Source organism: Dendrobates tinctorius, unplaced genomic scaffold (genome assembly GCF_039654945.1).
Source record: "Dendrobates tinctorius isolate UK_male_01 unplaced genomic scaffold, ASM3965494v1 ptg000107l, whole genome shotgun sequence".
NCBI classification, from domain to species: Eukaryota; Metazoa; Chordata; class Amphibia; order Anura; family Dendrobatidae; genus Dendrobates; species Dendrobates tinctorius.
This window is the reverse complement of record NW_027361775.1, coordinates 1,643,066-1,657,855: the sequence shown is the minus strand read 5'-3', so window position 1 is coordinate 1,657,855 and position 14,790 is coordinate 1,643,066. Positions and strand designations below refer to the sequence as shown.

Sequence of the window (14,790 nt, the reverse complement as noted above, 5' to 3'; positions counted from 1 at the left end):
TCCCCTCGGCCTCACGGCGGCTCCTGGCTCCCGCCCCCTGGTTCGCGCACGCCGCCTCCCACGCCCTCTCTCCAGCGGTGGGCGGCGCTGAGGGGCGGGTCCAGGGGACGCACTTCCGGGGGTGTGCTGTATTTCAGGCGTCCTCGCTGTCAGGAGGACGCCTGATGATTGTGTAGTTTCTCTGCACCCTCTGGCCTCTACAGTTTTCCTGTAGTTTAACCTCTCTCTGCCTGTTTCTCCCTGTCGTCCTCAGTCTCGTGTCTCCCTTCCACCCAGCCTGCCTGGGCGCTGTCTTCCTTCCATTCCCTGTGCCGTCCTCTGTCTCCAGTCCGCCTAGGTCTTCCACTTGTCTTTCTGACGTAGTGTTCCTCCCCTGTGCCACTGGTCCTTGCTCGTTATTCGCTCCGTCACCTTCCCAGTCCTTTTGTCCGTGGAGCCGTCCCTCTTGGTTCCGGCTGTCGCGCCTCCGTCCTCTGTGGTCCTGCCCCTAACGATCCCTGTATAGGGGTCGGTCTTCACCTGGCGTGCTCGGCCCAGGGGCTCCGGATCCGTGACCCAGAGGGTCCACTCTCTACGTAGTGTTCCCTCAATATTACAGTATCATCAGGCCATGGACCCCGCCGGTGCCGCGGCTGCCACTCAAAAGGAACTGCTTTTCCTTAGAGAGAATCAGACCCGTATCATGTCGTTCATGAAGTCCATGGACTCCCGGCTCTCCGCTCTCCAAACCGCAGACCCAGCGCACGCACCCCTCTTAGTCAGTCTCCAGCAGGAGCTCGCACAACAGCGCGATGCTCAGTCTCACATTTTGGGGTATATGGCGTCCGTGGATGATCGGCTGCTTTCTTTGCAGTCCTCTGCGGCCGCTTCCTCCCAAGCCCGGGACGCCGTCTCTTGTCCCCCTCCCCGTCTCGGTAAACCGCCCAGGTACTGTGGGGACCCTAAATTGTGTAGGGGATTTTTAAATCAATGCAGATTGCACTTCGATCTGTTACCCCAACAGTACCCCACGGATCGTGCTAAGGTGGCCTTTATAATCTCCCATCTAGAGGGGGAGGCGTTGGCTTGGGTGAACCCCTTATGGGAGAGGGATGACCCGGTGGTGACCAACATTCAGTGTTTTTTGGAGACATTCCGTAAGGTTTTTGATGAACCTGGACGTCATGCTTCCTCTACAGAGGCCCTTTTTAACCTCAGCCAGGGGTCCCTCACGGTAGGGCAATACGCCATCCGTTTCCGGACCTTGTCCTCAGAGCTGGGGTGGAATAATGAAGCCCTGGTTGGTGCGTTTTGGAGAGGCCTTTCTAGTAAAATCAAAGACGAGTTGGCCGGGCGTGACCTTCCCACCACCCTGGAAGATCTCATCTCCCTGGCTACCCGTATTGACCTGCGTTTTCAGGAACGCGCTAGAGAGTCAGCCAGGGAGAAGAGGCCCTTTAGATTATACCAAGCTCCCATTCCGCGCTCCGTTGCTCCCCCTAGTAACCCTACCCCTGAGCCTATGCAAGTAGATCGCATCAAGCTGTCTGAACTACGGCGGAAGGAGAGGATGACCAAGGGACTCTGTCTCTATTGTGGAGGGGCCAATCACTTCATACGCACTTGCCCTGAGAGACCGGGAAACGCATCCGCCTAGGCCAGGTAGGAGAGGGCCCCCTAGGTGATTCTACCCCCTCTCTTCCACTTACTGTTTCAGCTCTACTTATTTCAGGACGGGGGCGTAGCTCTGTGGAGGCGTATGTGGACTCGGGCGCGGCAGGCAACTTCATCCACCAGGAGGAGGTTGACAGACTCCAGATTCCCGTGGTCGTCCTAAGTAACCCTCGAGCAATCACCTCCGTTGATGGCAAACCTCTTCCTGGGCTCATCACCACGGTAACCACTGAAGTAAACCTGCAAATTGGCGCACTTCATTCTGAGAAGATTGCCTTTTATGTTCTACCTCTATTATCCCACGCCATTCTCTTGGGACTACCTTGGCTTAGGCGGCATGAGCCAGTTGTCGACTGGCGCTCCGGAGATCCTGCGCTGGGGGCACGCCTGCCATGTAAACTGTTTGCGTACCCTGGTTCGTTCCCATCCTCAGTTTAAGTCTGCAGACCTCCCTGGTCTTCCTGTGCCATACCACGCTTATGCTGATGTTTTCTGCAAGAAAGAGGCGGATTCCCTGCCTCCGCACCGGCCTTATGACTGCCCCATCGACCTGATTCCTGGAGCGGTCCCTCCCAGAGGTAGAACATACCCTCTCTCTCCAGCCGAGATCTCTGCCATGACGGAATATATCCACGAAAATCTGTCCAAGGGGTTTATCCGAAAGTCCTCCTCTCCCGCGGGCGCGGGTTTTTTCTTCGTCCGGAAGAAAGATGGATCACTGCGGCCTTGCATAGATTACCGGGGCCTGAACAAAATCACCATCAAAAATCGTTACCCCCTTCCGTTGATTCCGGAGCTTTTTGACCGACTGAGAGGAGCCCGGATCTTCACGAAGTTAGACCTGCGGGGAGCTTACAATTTGGTCCGGATCCGTGCTGGGGACGAGTGGAAGACGGCCTTCAATACCCGTGACGGGCATTATGAATACCTAGTCATGCCATTCGGCCTTTGCAATGCCCCCGCTGTGTTCCAAGAATTTATCAATGAGGTATTCCGGGATCTACTTTATTCCTGTGTTGTCATCTATCTGGACGACATTCTCGTTTTCTCCCCCGATCTGCCCTCTCATCGCAAAAGTGTACGCTTGGTCTTGCACCGCCTTCGAGAGAACCAACTCTACGCCAAGATCGAGAAATGCCTTTTTGAACAGTCGTCTCTACCCTTCTTGGGATATGTCGTCACCGACTCCGGTCTAAGGATGGATCCCGAAAAACTCGGTGCGGTACTCAAGTGGCCCCGTCCAGTGGGGATTAAGGCCATCCAGCGGTTTCTTGGGTTCGCAAATTATTACCGTCAGTTTGTGCCTCACTTTTCTACGGTTACCAAACCCATCACGGACCTGACCCGCAAGGGAACGAAGCCCAATACCTGGTCCCCTGAAGCGGAAAACGCCTTCCAAACTCTGAAACGTTCCTTTTCGTCAGCACCCATTTTGCATCGGCCTGTGACCAGCAGACCCTTTGTCCTGGAAGTGGATGCCTCCTCCACTGGAGCGGGGGCGGTCCTGTCCCAGCAGGCTTCGTCCGGACGGCTGGTTCCTTGCGGTTTTTTTTCTAAAGTCTTTTCACCGGCGGAGTGCAACTACTCCATTGGAGATCGAGAATTACTGGCCATTAAGATGGCCTTGGCCGAATGGCGGTATTTACTCGAGGGGGCTGTACATCCCTTTACCATCCTCACGGACCACAAGAACCTGGCTTATCTGCAGTCTGCCCAAAGGCTCAATGCCCGGCAAGCCCGGTGGGCCCTGTATTTTTCCCGCTTTGACTTCCAACTTCGCTTCCGACCCGGTAATAGGAACGTCAAGGCCGATGCCCTTTCCAGGTCGTTGCAGTCTTCAGAGAGGGATGAAGTCCCATCCTATATTATCGAGCCGACTAAGATGATCACCGTGGCTCCTGTGAATTTTGCTATCCCTCCGCCCGGTAAGACCTTCGTCCCTTCAAGCAGACGTATAGAGGTGTTGGGTTGGGGACATTCCTCCAAAATTGCTGGACACGTTGGGACAAAGAAGACTCTCTTACTGCTGTCCCGGTATTACTGGTGGCCCACGCTTCGCCAGGATGTGATGGACTACGTGGCCTCTTGCACAATCTGTGCCCAGAATAAGGTGGCTAGGACTTTGCCCGCCGGTCTTCTTCACCCGTTGCCAGTTCCTGAGGCCCCCTGGCAGCAGATCGCCATGGATTTCGTGACTGACTTACCCCGCTCAGCCGGATGTACCACCATCTTAGTCGTGGCAGATCGTTTTTCCAAAATGGCCCATTTTATTCCCTTACCGGGACTACCATCCGCCCCGAAGTTGGCTGAGATCTTCATCCACCAGGTCTTCAGGCTGCATGGTCTTCCTCAGCGGATTCTGTCGGATCGGGGGGTCCAGTTCACCTCCCGCTTCTGGAGGGCACTCTGCCGGCTTATGGGTACATCTCTTGACTTCTCCTCCGCATATCATCCTCAGACCAACGGGCAAGTGGAGCGAATTAATCAGGGGTTAACCACCTTTCTACGTCACTTCACCAACGCTCATCAGGACGACTGGGTTGCGCTCTTACCTTGGGCTGAATTCTCGCACAATAATCATCCCAGTGAATCTACCACTAAGTCACCTTTTTTTGTGGTAACCGGTCAGAACCCAGGTATTCCGTTGCCTTTCTCCACCTCTACAGGAGTACCCGCAGCCGATTCTCTTGCTAAAGAATTCTCGCAGATTTGGAGAGAGACCAGGGACGCGCTCAAAAGTGCCAACGACCGAATCAAGAAACATGCGGACAAGAGACGGAAGGACGTGCCCCCATACCATCCTGGTGACAAGGTCTGGCTTTCAACTCGACATATCCGTCTGAGAGTTCCCTCTTACAAGCTGAGTCCTCGGTACATTGGACCATTTGAAGTGATTGGACGTATTAATGCAGTGGCTTACAAACTGAGGTTGCCTGCTTCGCTCCGGGTGCCCAACGCTTTCCATGTCTCGCTCTTGAAACCCGTAGTCCTGAATCGGTTCCAACCAGTTTCCATCGTCCCTCCCTCACCTGCGATCTCGGACAACGTCTTCGAGGTCAAGGACGTCTTGGCTATGAAAAGAGTCCGGGGTAAGACCCTTTTTCTTATCGATTGGGTGGGTTTTGGTCCCGAGGAGAGGTCCTGGGAGCCTCGGGAGAATATCAACACCCCTCGCATTCTGAAAAAGTTTTTGGCCAATCTCAGTAAGGGAGGACGTAAGGGGAGGGGTACTGTGACATCGGCGGGTATGCCCGCCGATGCCCCTGCTGCTGCGGCGCGCGCCGCAGCGTCCCCTCACCTGCGCGCTCCCGTCCGGTCACGCGCCCGCCGTCCCCTCGGCCTCACGGCGGCTCCTGGCTCCCGCCCCCTGGTTCGCGCACGCCGCCTCCCACGCCCTCTCTCCAGCGGTGGGCGGCGCTGAGGGGCGGGTCCAGGGGACGCACTTCCGGGGGTGTGCTGTATTTCAGGCGTCCTCGCTGTCAGGAGGACGCCTGATGATTGTGTAGTTTCTCTGCACCCTCTGGCCTCTACAGTTTTCCTGTAGTTTAACCTCTCTCTGCCTGTTTCTCCCTGTCGTCCTCAGTCTCGTGTCTCCCTTCCACCCAGCCTGCCTGGGCGCTGTCTTCCTTCCATTCCCTGTGCCGTCCTCTGTCTCCAGTCCGCCTAGGTCTTCCACTTGTCTTTCTCCCGTAGTGTTCCTCCCCTGTGCCACTGGTCCTTGCTCGTTATTCGCTCCGTCACCTTCCCAGTCCTTTTGTCCGTGGAGCCGTCCCTCTTGGTTCCGGCTGTCGCGCCTCCGTCCTCTGTGGTCCTGCCCCTAACGATCCCTGTATAGGGGTCGGTCTTCACCTGGCGTGCTCGGCCCAGGGGCTCCGGATCCGTGACCCAGAGGGTCCACTCTCTACGTAGTGTTCCCTCAATATTACATCTTGAAGATGTTTGGGGTCACAGTCCTGATGGAAGACCCATGACCTTGGACGCAAACCCAGCTTTCTGACACTGGGCACCACATTGCGACCCAAAATACTTGGGTAATCTTCAGATTTCATGATGCAATCAATGCCAGAGGCAGCAAAACAACCCCAAAACATCTTTTCTCATTCCATTTTTGGTAAATAGTAGAATGATGTGCTTTAACAAAAAGGTCTATCTTGGCCTCATTTGTCCACAAGACGTTTTCCCAGAAGGAATTTGGCTTACTCACGTACATTTTGGCAAATGACAGTATAGCTTTTGTGTCAGCAGTGGGGTCCTCTTGGATCTCCTGCCATAGCATTTCATTCAAGTGTCGATGGATAGTTTGCAGTGACATTGATGCACCAGAGCCTCCAGGACAGCTTGAATTTCTTTGGAGCTTGACTGGAGCTGTTTATCCATCATCCAGACTATCCTGTGTTTCAACCTTTCATAATATTTTCTTTTCTGTCTATGTCCAGGGAGATTAGCTACAGTGTTATATGTTGTAAACTTCTTGATTATGTTGCGCACAGTGGACAAAGGAATATCAAGATTTCTGGAGAAGGACTTGTAACTTTGAGATTGTTTATATTTTTCAACAATTTTGGTTTTCAAGTCCTCAAATAGTTCTCCTCTCATCTTTCTGTTCTCCATGCTTAGTTTGACACACACAGATATACAATGCAAAGATTAAGTCAACTTCTTCTCATTTTATCTGGCTCCAGGTGTGCTTTTCATATGGCCCACACCTGATACTTGCCACAGGTGAGTTTGAACGAGAATCATATGCTTGAAACAAAGTTGTCTACCACAGTTCTGGAAAGGTGGCAAGAATTTTCTCCAGCCCATTTTGGGGAGCTTGTGTGAAATTATATCCAATGTGCCTTTTTTTCTCTGTTTTGTTTGTGCTGTTCCAATACACACAAAGGAAATAAACATGCATATAACAAAACATATGTAATTGCAATAATTTTCTGGGAGAAATAATTCTGAATTTTCTGAAAAAAATTAAAGGTGCCAAAACTTTCGGCCATGACTGTATTAGAAAACAATGACAATCTTAATGTCTCACAGCACTGACTTGCGTCAGAATAAGAACGATATGGTATTTATAAAACAAGCAAGGTTTTACCTTAAGTTCTGCAGCAGTATTTGGAAAATTTCTGTCAGCCATTAATGCTACATGGTGCCTAATCCATTGGATGAGGTAATTCACCATATTCTGATATTCTATCCACTTTACTTCAACATCCTAAGACAAAGAAAATAAATATAAGCAACATTACATCCTTCCCTATAAAATATTAAAGAGTAAAGCATGTATGTTTATGGTGGACTGGGGAGTGATAAATAACACAGAGGGTATGTAACCCACGCTGAGTATAAGGTTTCTGCACTTCTTGGCAGGAAGAACGCTGCAGCAAATACACATTTTTGCTGCATTTTTGTATGCATTTTTTGCATGCGTTTTTGTACAGCAATGAAGGCATTTTTGAGATAAATAAAGATATTTTTAAAAAAGTTTTGTAATGTAATTTCTTGGTTCAACACCACCTTTTTCATGCTGATGCAGTGGCATCAGGACAATGGGATTAGGGCATGGTGTCAGCAGCTGTCATTGACACCTAGCCAGCCCTAGGCTTAGTAATGAAAAGGTGTCAACCCAACACCCTCTTTACTAAGCCGAGTAGTAAACACAAACTCATACACAAATCTACACACACATTGTCACCAGCTCATGTAGGAGCATTACCAGAACATACATACATAGGCTGTGACCAAACCGCAACTGTTAATTTTAAAGAAAAAAACGTTTGTGGGCTCCCAGTTACTTTTAATAACAAGCAGAGGGAAAGCCGACAGCTGAGGGCTGATGATAATATTCTGGGAAGGAGCCAATAGCCATAAAGGTTCCCAGGTGATTAATGTCAGCTCACAGCTATTTGCTTAGCCTTTACTGGTTAGTTTTTACAAGGGGATTCCAGAAAAAAATTGACACAGGGTCTCCGTATAAAATGTAATCAGCAAAGGCTAGGCAGACCGCTGGGGGATGATATTAACTCCTTTTCCTTTCCTACATTGGAGGTAATATTCCTTCCATGTGACCTGGGCCCTAAGTCCCATGGACGGAATATTAAGTCTAGCGCAATCAGCTGCTCTCACGGGGGGAGCGCAGCTGATCGCGGCCGGGTGTCAGCTGATTATCACAGCTGACACCCGGCACAATGTGTCAGGGCGGTCACGGACCGCCCCCGACACGTTAACCCCCTGCACACCGCGATCAAACATGATCGCGGTGTACCGGGGGTTAAAGGGAAGCATCGGCAGGGAGGGGGCTCCCTCCGTACTTCCCTGAGCCCCCCACGGCAGCGCAATGTGCAGCGCTGCTGCGGGGGCTCCTTCCCTGCAGGCCCCCGAATCCAAGATGGTGACGGGGGCCTTCGGGGAGCTGGCTTCCTCAGTGCCTGCAAAGCGCAGGCATGAGGAAGTCTTCAGCAGTGCCTGTGACAGATCGCTGATCTGTCACAGTGATCTGTGATGTGACAGATCAGCGATCTGTCACAGGACAGTGATGTCCCACCTGGGACAATGTAATAAAGTTAAAAAAAAAAAAAGTGTTAGAATAATTTTTAAAAAATCGCCAAATAAATTAGAGAGAAAAAAATATTCCCCCAATAAATTCATTTTTTGGAAATAAATTAATAAAAGTACACATATTTAGTATCGCCGCGTCCGTAACGACCTGCCCTATAAAACTGTCCCATTAGTTAACCCCTTTAGCGAACCCCTTAAAAAATAAAAATAAAAAATGAAGCAAAAAATAATGATTTATTATAATACCGCCGAACAAAAAGTGCAATAACGCGCGATCAAAAAGACGCATATAAATATCCATGGTACCGCTGAAAACGTCATCTTGTCCTGCAAAAAACGAGCAGCCATACAGCATCATCAGCGAAAAAATAAAAAAGTTATAGCTAGCAGAATAAAGCGATGCAAAAATAATTATTTTTTATATAAAATTGTTTTCATTGCATAAAACCGACAAAACATAAAAAAACGACCAAAATGAGGTATCGCTGTAACCGTACTGACACGAAGAATAAAACCGCTTTATCAATTTTACCGCACGCGGAACAGTGTAAACGCACCCCCCAAAAGAAATTCATGAAACGCTGGTTTTTGTTCATTCTGCGTCCCAAAAATCGGAATAAAAAGCGATCAAAAAATGTCACGTGCCCGAAAATGGTACCCATAAAAACGTCAACTCGTCCTGCAAAAAATAAGACCTCACATTACTCGGTGGGTCAAAACACGGAAAAATTATAGCTCTCAATACGTGGTGATGCAAAAACTATTTTTACAATAAAAAGCGTGTTTTAGCGTGTGACAGCTGCCAAAAATAAAAACCCGCCATAAATAGTAAATCAAACCCCCCGTTATCACCCCCTTAGTTAGGGAAAAATAATTAAATTAAAAGAAAATGTATTTATTTCCATTTTCCCATTAGGGCTAGGGTTAGGGCTGAGATTAGGGTTAGGGGGTGTGTTGGGGTTAGGGTTGGAGTTAGAATTGGGGGTTTCCACTGTTTGGGCACATCAGGTGCTCTCCAAACACAACATGGCGTCTGATCTCAATTTCAGCCAATTATGAGTTGAAAAAGTCAAATGGTGGTCCTTCTATTCCAAGCTCTGCCATGCGCCCAGTGTTTTACCCCTACATATGGGGAATCAGCCTACTCAGGACAAATTGCAAAATAACTTTTGGGGTCCAATTTCTCCTGTTACCCTTAGGAAAATAAAAAATTGGGGGCAAAAATATCATTTTTGTGGAAAAAAAATGATTTTTTTATTTTCACGCCCGGGCGTTATAAACTTCTGTGAAGCACTTGGGGGTTCAAAGTGCTCACCACACATCTAGATAAGTTCCGTGGGGGGTCTAGTTTCCAAAATGGGGTCACTTGTGGGGAGTTTCAATAGTTTAGGTACATCAGGGGCTCTCCAAAAGTACATGACACCCGCAGACCATTCCATCAAAGTCTGCATTCCAAAACGTCACTACTTCCCTTCCGAGCCCCGACGTGTGCCCATACTGTAGTTTTCTCCCACATATGGGGTGTCAGCGTACTCAGGACAAATTGAACAACAACTTTTGGGGTCCAATTTCTCCTGTTACCCTTGGGAAAATAAAAAAATGGGGACTAAAAGATAATGTTTTTGGAAAAAATACGATTTTTTTATTTTCACGCCCGGTCATGATAAACTTCTGTGAAGCACTGGGGGGTTCAAAGTGCTCACCACACAACTAGATAAGTTCCTTAGGGGGTCTAGTTTCCAAAATGGGGTCAATTGTGGGGGTTTCCACTGTTTAGGTACATCAGGGGCTCTCCAAAACCAACATGACACCCGCAGACCATTCCATCAAAGTTTGCATTCCAAAACATCATTACTTCCCTTCCGAGACCCGAAGTGTGCCCATACAGTAGTTTTCTCCCACATATGGGGTATCAGCGTACTCAGGACAAATTGGACAACTTTTGGGGTCCAATTTCTCCTGGTACCCTTGGGAAAATAAAAAAATTGGTGCCTAAAAGTTCATGTTTGTGGAAAAAATACGATTTTTTTATTTTCATGCCCGGGCGTTATAAACTTCTGTGAAGCACTGGAGGGGTCAAAGTGCTCACCACACATCTAGATAAGTTCCTAGGGGGGTCTAGTTTCCAAAATGGTGTCATTTGTGGGGGGTTTCCACTGTTTTGGTACATCAGGGGCTCTCCAAACGCGACATGGTGTCCGATCTCAATTCCAGCCAAAAACGTCAAATGGCGCTGCTTCCCTTCCGAGCTCTGCCATGCGCCCAAATAGTGGTTTACCCCCACATATGGGGTATCAGCGTACTCAGGACAAATTGCACAATAACTTTTAGGGTCCTGTTACCCTTGGAAAAATAAGAATTGGGGGTGAAAAGATCATTTTTGTGGAAAAAATATGATTTTTTTAATTGTACCGCTGTACATTATAAACTTCTGTGAAGCCCTTGTGGGTTCAAAGTTCTCACCACATATCTAGTTAAGTTCCTTGGGGGGTCTAGTTTACAAAATGGTGTCATTTGTGGGGGGTTTCCACTGTTTTGGTACATCAGGGGTTTTCCAATCGCGACAAGGTGTCCGATCTCAATTCCAGCCAAAACCGTCAAATGGCGCTGCTTCCCTTCCGAGCTCTGCCATGCGCCCAAATAGTGGTTTACCCCTACATGTGGGGTATCAGCGTACTCAGGACAAATTGTACAATAACTTTTAGGGTCCTGTTACCCTTGGGAAAATAAAAATTGGGGGTGAAAAGATCATTTTTGTGGAAAAAATATGATTTTTTAATTGTACCGCTGTACTTTATAAACTTCTGTGAAGCCCTTGTGGGTTCAAAGTTCTCACCACATATCTAGATAAGTTCCTTGGGGGGTCTAGTTTCCAAAATGGGGTCACTTGTGGGGGGCTTCCACTGTGTAGGTACATCAGGGGCTCTCCAAACGCGACATGGCGTCCGATCTGAATTCCAGCCAATTTTGCACTGAAAAAGTCAAACGGCGCTCCTTCCCTTCTGAGCTCAGCCATGCGCCGAAATAGTGGTTTCCCCCCACATATCAGGTATCAGCGTACTCAGGACAAATTGCACAATAACTTTTGCAGTCCAATTTCTCCTGTTACCCTTGGCAAAATAAAAAAAATTGAACCTGACGTATTTTTTTTGTGAAAAAAAGTTAAAATGTTCATTTTTTTTAAATATTCAAAAATTTCCTGTGACGCACCTAAAGGGTTAATAAACTTCTTGAATGTGGTTTTGAGCACCTTAAGGGGTGCAATTTTTAGAATGGTATCACTTTTGGGTATTTTCTATCATATAGACCCCTCAAAGTGGCTTCAAATGTGATGTGGTCCATAAAAATAAAATGGTGTTGCAAAAATGAGAAATCGCTGGTCAATTTTTAACCCTTATAACTTCCTAACAAAAAAAATTTTGGTTCCAAAATTGTGCTTATGTAAAGTAAACATGTGGGAAATGTTACTTATCAAGTTTTTCGTGTGCCGTATCTTTGTGATTTAAGGGCATAAAAATTCAAATTTGGAAAATTGCTAAATTTTCGCCAAATTTTCGTTTTTTTCACAAATAAAGCAAGTTATTTGAATGAAATTTTACCACTAATATGAAGTACAATATGTCACGAGAAAACAATGTCAGAATCACCGGGATCCATGGAAGTGTTTCAGAGTTATTACTTCATAAAGGGACAGTTGTCAGAATTGTAAAAATTGGCCCGGGAGTTAACGTGCAAACCACCCTTGGTAGTGAAGGGGTTAATAGCCTAGGAAGGGGCTATAGATATTGGCCCCTCCCACACTAAAAACATCAGCTCTCAGACGCCCCAGAAAATACCTGCATTTTTGCTGCGGATTTGACTGACTTAATTGAAGTCAATGGCTGAAAAACGCTGCAGAAACGCATGAAGAATTGATATGCTGCAGAAAAAATGCACTGCAAATACTCAAAGGAAATTTACTGATCATGTGCACAACACTTCAGGATTGTCATTGAATTAGCTTGTATAAAGATTACATAGCGTTTTTACCCATTTCTGCAAGGAAAAAAAGCTGCAAAAACACATAAAAAACACACTGTGTGTACTAAAGCCTCACTTTCTCTAAGAAAATGCATGAATAATGCAATGCAGCTCAGATCGTTTTCTGAACCACGTGACAACTCAGACTAGTTGATTTACGTTGTACCTTGTGTGTGGACCAGAATTCACTTTCTCAAAGTAACCCTATCACAGGCTCAATGTGAAACCAAAGAAGATGGCAATCACGAAGTATTTAAATTCATTCAAACCATACTACATATATATTGATACGGGATTAGATAAGACTTTTTTTTTCTGGGAGTGCTTCTTTAAAAAGGGTGGTCTCATACTTATAAAGCCCTTTATAAATACCTATCTTTAAGCCCTAATCACTTCTGCAATTAGCTTTATTATTAAATTCCCTACAATTCTCCCTATCCTGCTATTTCCTAAATTTGTTTGTTTTTTTTTTTACTTCCTGTGACGTTTCATTTGATAGACGTCTCAAATGGGACAACACAAGAGGCGGGGGCTGCACTCATTTTCCTGCAGCGTCTATCACCCCTCCTGAAACAGGACATCCAGGTTCAGTAGAGGTGACCAAGAAGTGACCACATCTTTAGTTGCCACCTAAGCAGCCATCACAGCCTTTGCTTCTAAAACCTGAGTCTCTTTCCCTGAAATGAATCTTGGTAGAAGCAGGGCAAGCCACACCTGTGCCACCCCCTGATGATGGTTTATTTGAGCGTAGTGATGAAAGTAGGGTAAGTAACAGCACCGCCGCGCCTCAGCTAAATGCTTCCAGCCTCTTGTAACAACATGTTTGAGACACCTCTCAAACAAAAAGTCACAGGAAGAAGAGAAAAAAATAATTAGGAAATAGGATAAGGAGAAATGTATGGAAGGGCTTACCCTTACAGACATATGACGTACCAAGCCCACATCATCAGCCATCATGTGTCTCTAACTATAGATGGAGAGGAGCTCTGCACACTGTTGTTAACTTGTTTAATCCCGCTGTCGATCTCTGACAGCAGCTTTTAACACAGTGGCTGGGCAGCACGGTGGCTTAGTGGTTAGCACTGCAGCCTTGCAGCGCTGGGGTCCTAAGTTCAAATCCCACCAAGGACAACATCTGCAAAGAGTTTGTATGTTCTCTCCGTGTTTGTGTGGGTTTCCTCCCACATTCCAAAGACATACTGATAGGGAATCTAGATTGTGAGCCCCATCGGGGACAGTGCCAATAATGTGTGCAAATTGTAAAGCGCTGTGGAATATGTTAACGCTATATAAAAATAAAGATTATTATTAAAGATTATTATTTAACATGCATGTGCGCTTCAATACACACTTTCATCGTTGCGCCTATGATCTGATCTTGTGGAGCCTATGGGATGTCATGACAGCTAATGGTCGCTGAAGACCCCCTTGCTCATCATTACGATTCTCCAGTGAAGGCCAGCCAGTGGCCGGTATTTGTTGGAAATCGTGTTTTTCAATATACATAGCAATGTTAATGTTTTGCTGTATACCACATACGACATTATAGACATTAAAAAACATTGAGGATAGTTCATGCAGGTTTTCAAAAATTCAGCAATTTTGGGTGTTTTCTCACACAAATCTAATGTGGGTGAAGCATGGACAGGACAGAGTATGGCGGTGCCTGTCCCACAAATTTGACAAAACTTATGCCAGAGTTGTTCTTCAAGATCGCCTGATTGAAGTAGAAATTTTGGCGAGACGCACAGAGGAGAACACCACAGAAAAGATGTGCTGAATTCATTAGGTTGTGTGTGCCATTTAATGAATTTGGCACATTTGACCCCACAATTGGTCATTAAGACTGACGTGTACAATGTCAGTCTTAATGAATTGGGTATGTAGACTTTCTGATCATTTTCAGAAGACTGCAAACAAACATCTAAATGCAGCATTTGTATTTTTCTTAAAAATAAAATGTTTCAAAATAGAGTGCATGTTCCCAATCTCAGTGTATGTCCACCGTTAGTAAGAGAAAACAGAATTTTCCTGGCCTAGATGGGTCATCCAGCAAAACCTTATACAGTATTTTAAGAAAAACACCCTCACAATATTCCCAACATAACAGCTTAACCCATTTCTTTAGCGGAATCTCTATTACACTGCAATGCAGAAGTATTGCATTTGTGAGTTATATCCCCTCTTCTGTTGACACAGCACAAAACTCAATTAAAAAAAGCTTAAAAGTTAATAAAGACGTGAAATCCACACTACTTACATTTGCACTAATTCCTTCCCCTCCATCTGGTGTCTTGGGAAAAACATCATACATTGAACTAACATAAGTAATTACTGACTTTTCATCTGGAGAAGAAACATCTACATCTAAGAAGAAAAAAGAATACATGAAAATATTTTAGTATTTTAATATTTTTCATTCTTATTATTTATTGTTTGTTAAGCATTTTATTATTCATCCTTAAAGCACCACTCCATTGTTTTTCTTTATTCCAGAGCTGGAGTGGTGCAACAAATGTTCCCTGACCTAGTATTATACTCATCAGCCACCGTCTTCAGCTCTTC

General features: G+C 46.4%; 1 protein-coding gene across 7 annotated transcripts in view; it reads right to left on the bottom strand.

Annotated features, from left to right (window-relative positions):
* Nucleotides 1–14,790, bottom strand: part of DST (dystonin) — a 732,471-nt gene that overhangs the window by 427,411 nt on the left and 290,270 nt on the right. For all 7 annotated transcript variants that reach the window (XM_073589123.1, XM_073589125.1, XM_073589124.1 and 4 more), the window contains 2 exons: nucleotides 14,486–14,592; nucleotides 6,743–6,862 (listed from right to left, as the gene is read on the bottom strand). In XM_073589123.1, coding sequence (XP_073445224.1) covers nucleotides 6,743–6,862; nucleotides 14,486–14,592 — 227 coding nt within the window. The remainder of the gene's footprint in view (nucleotides 1–6,742; nucleotides 6,863–14,485; nucleotides 14,593–14,790) is intronic.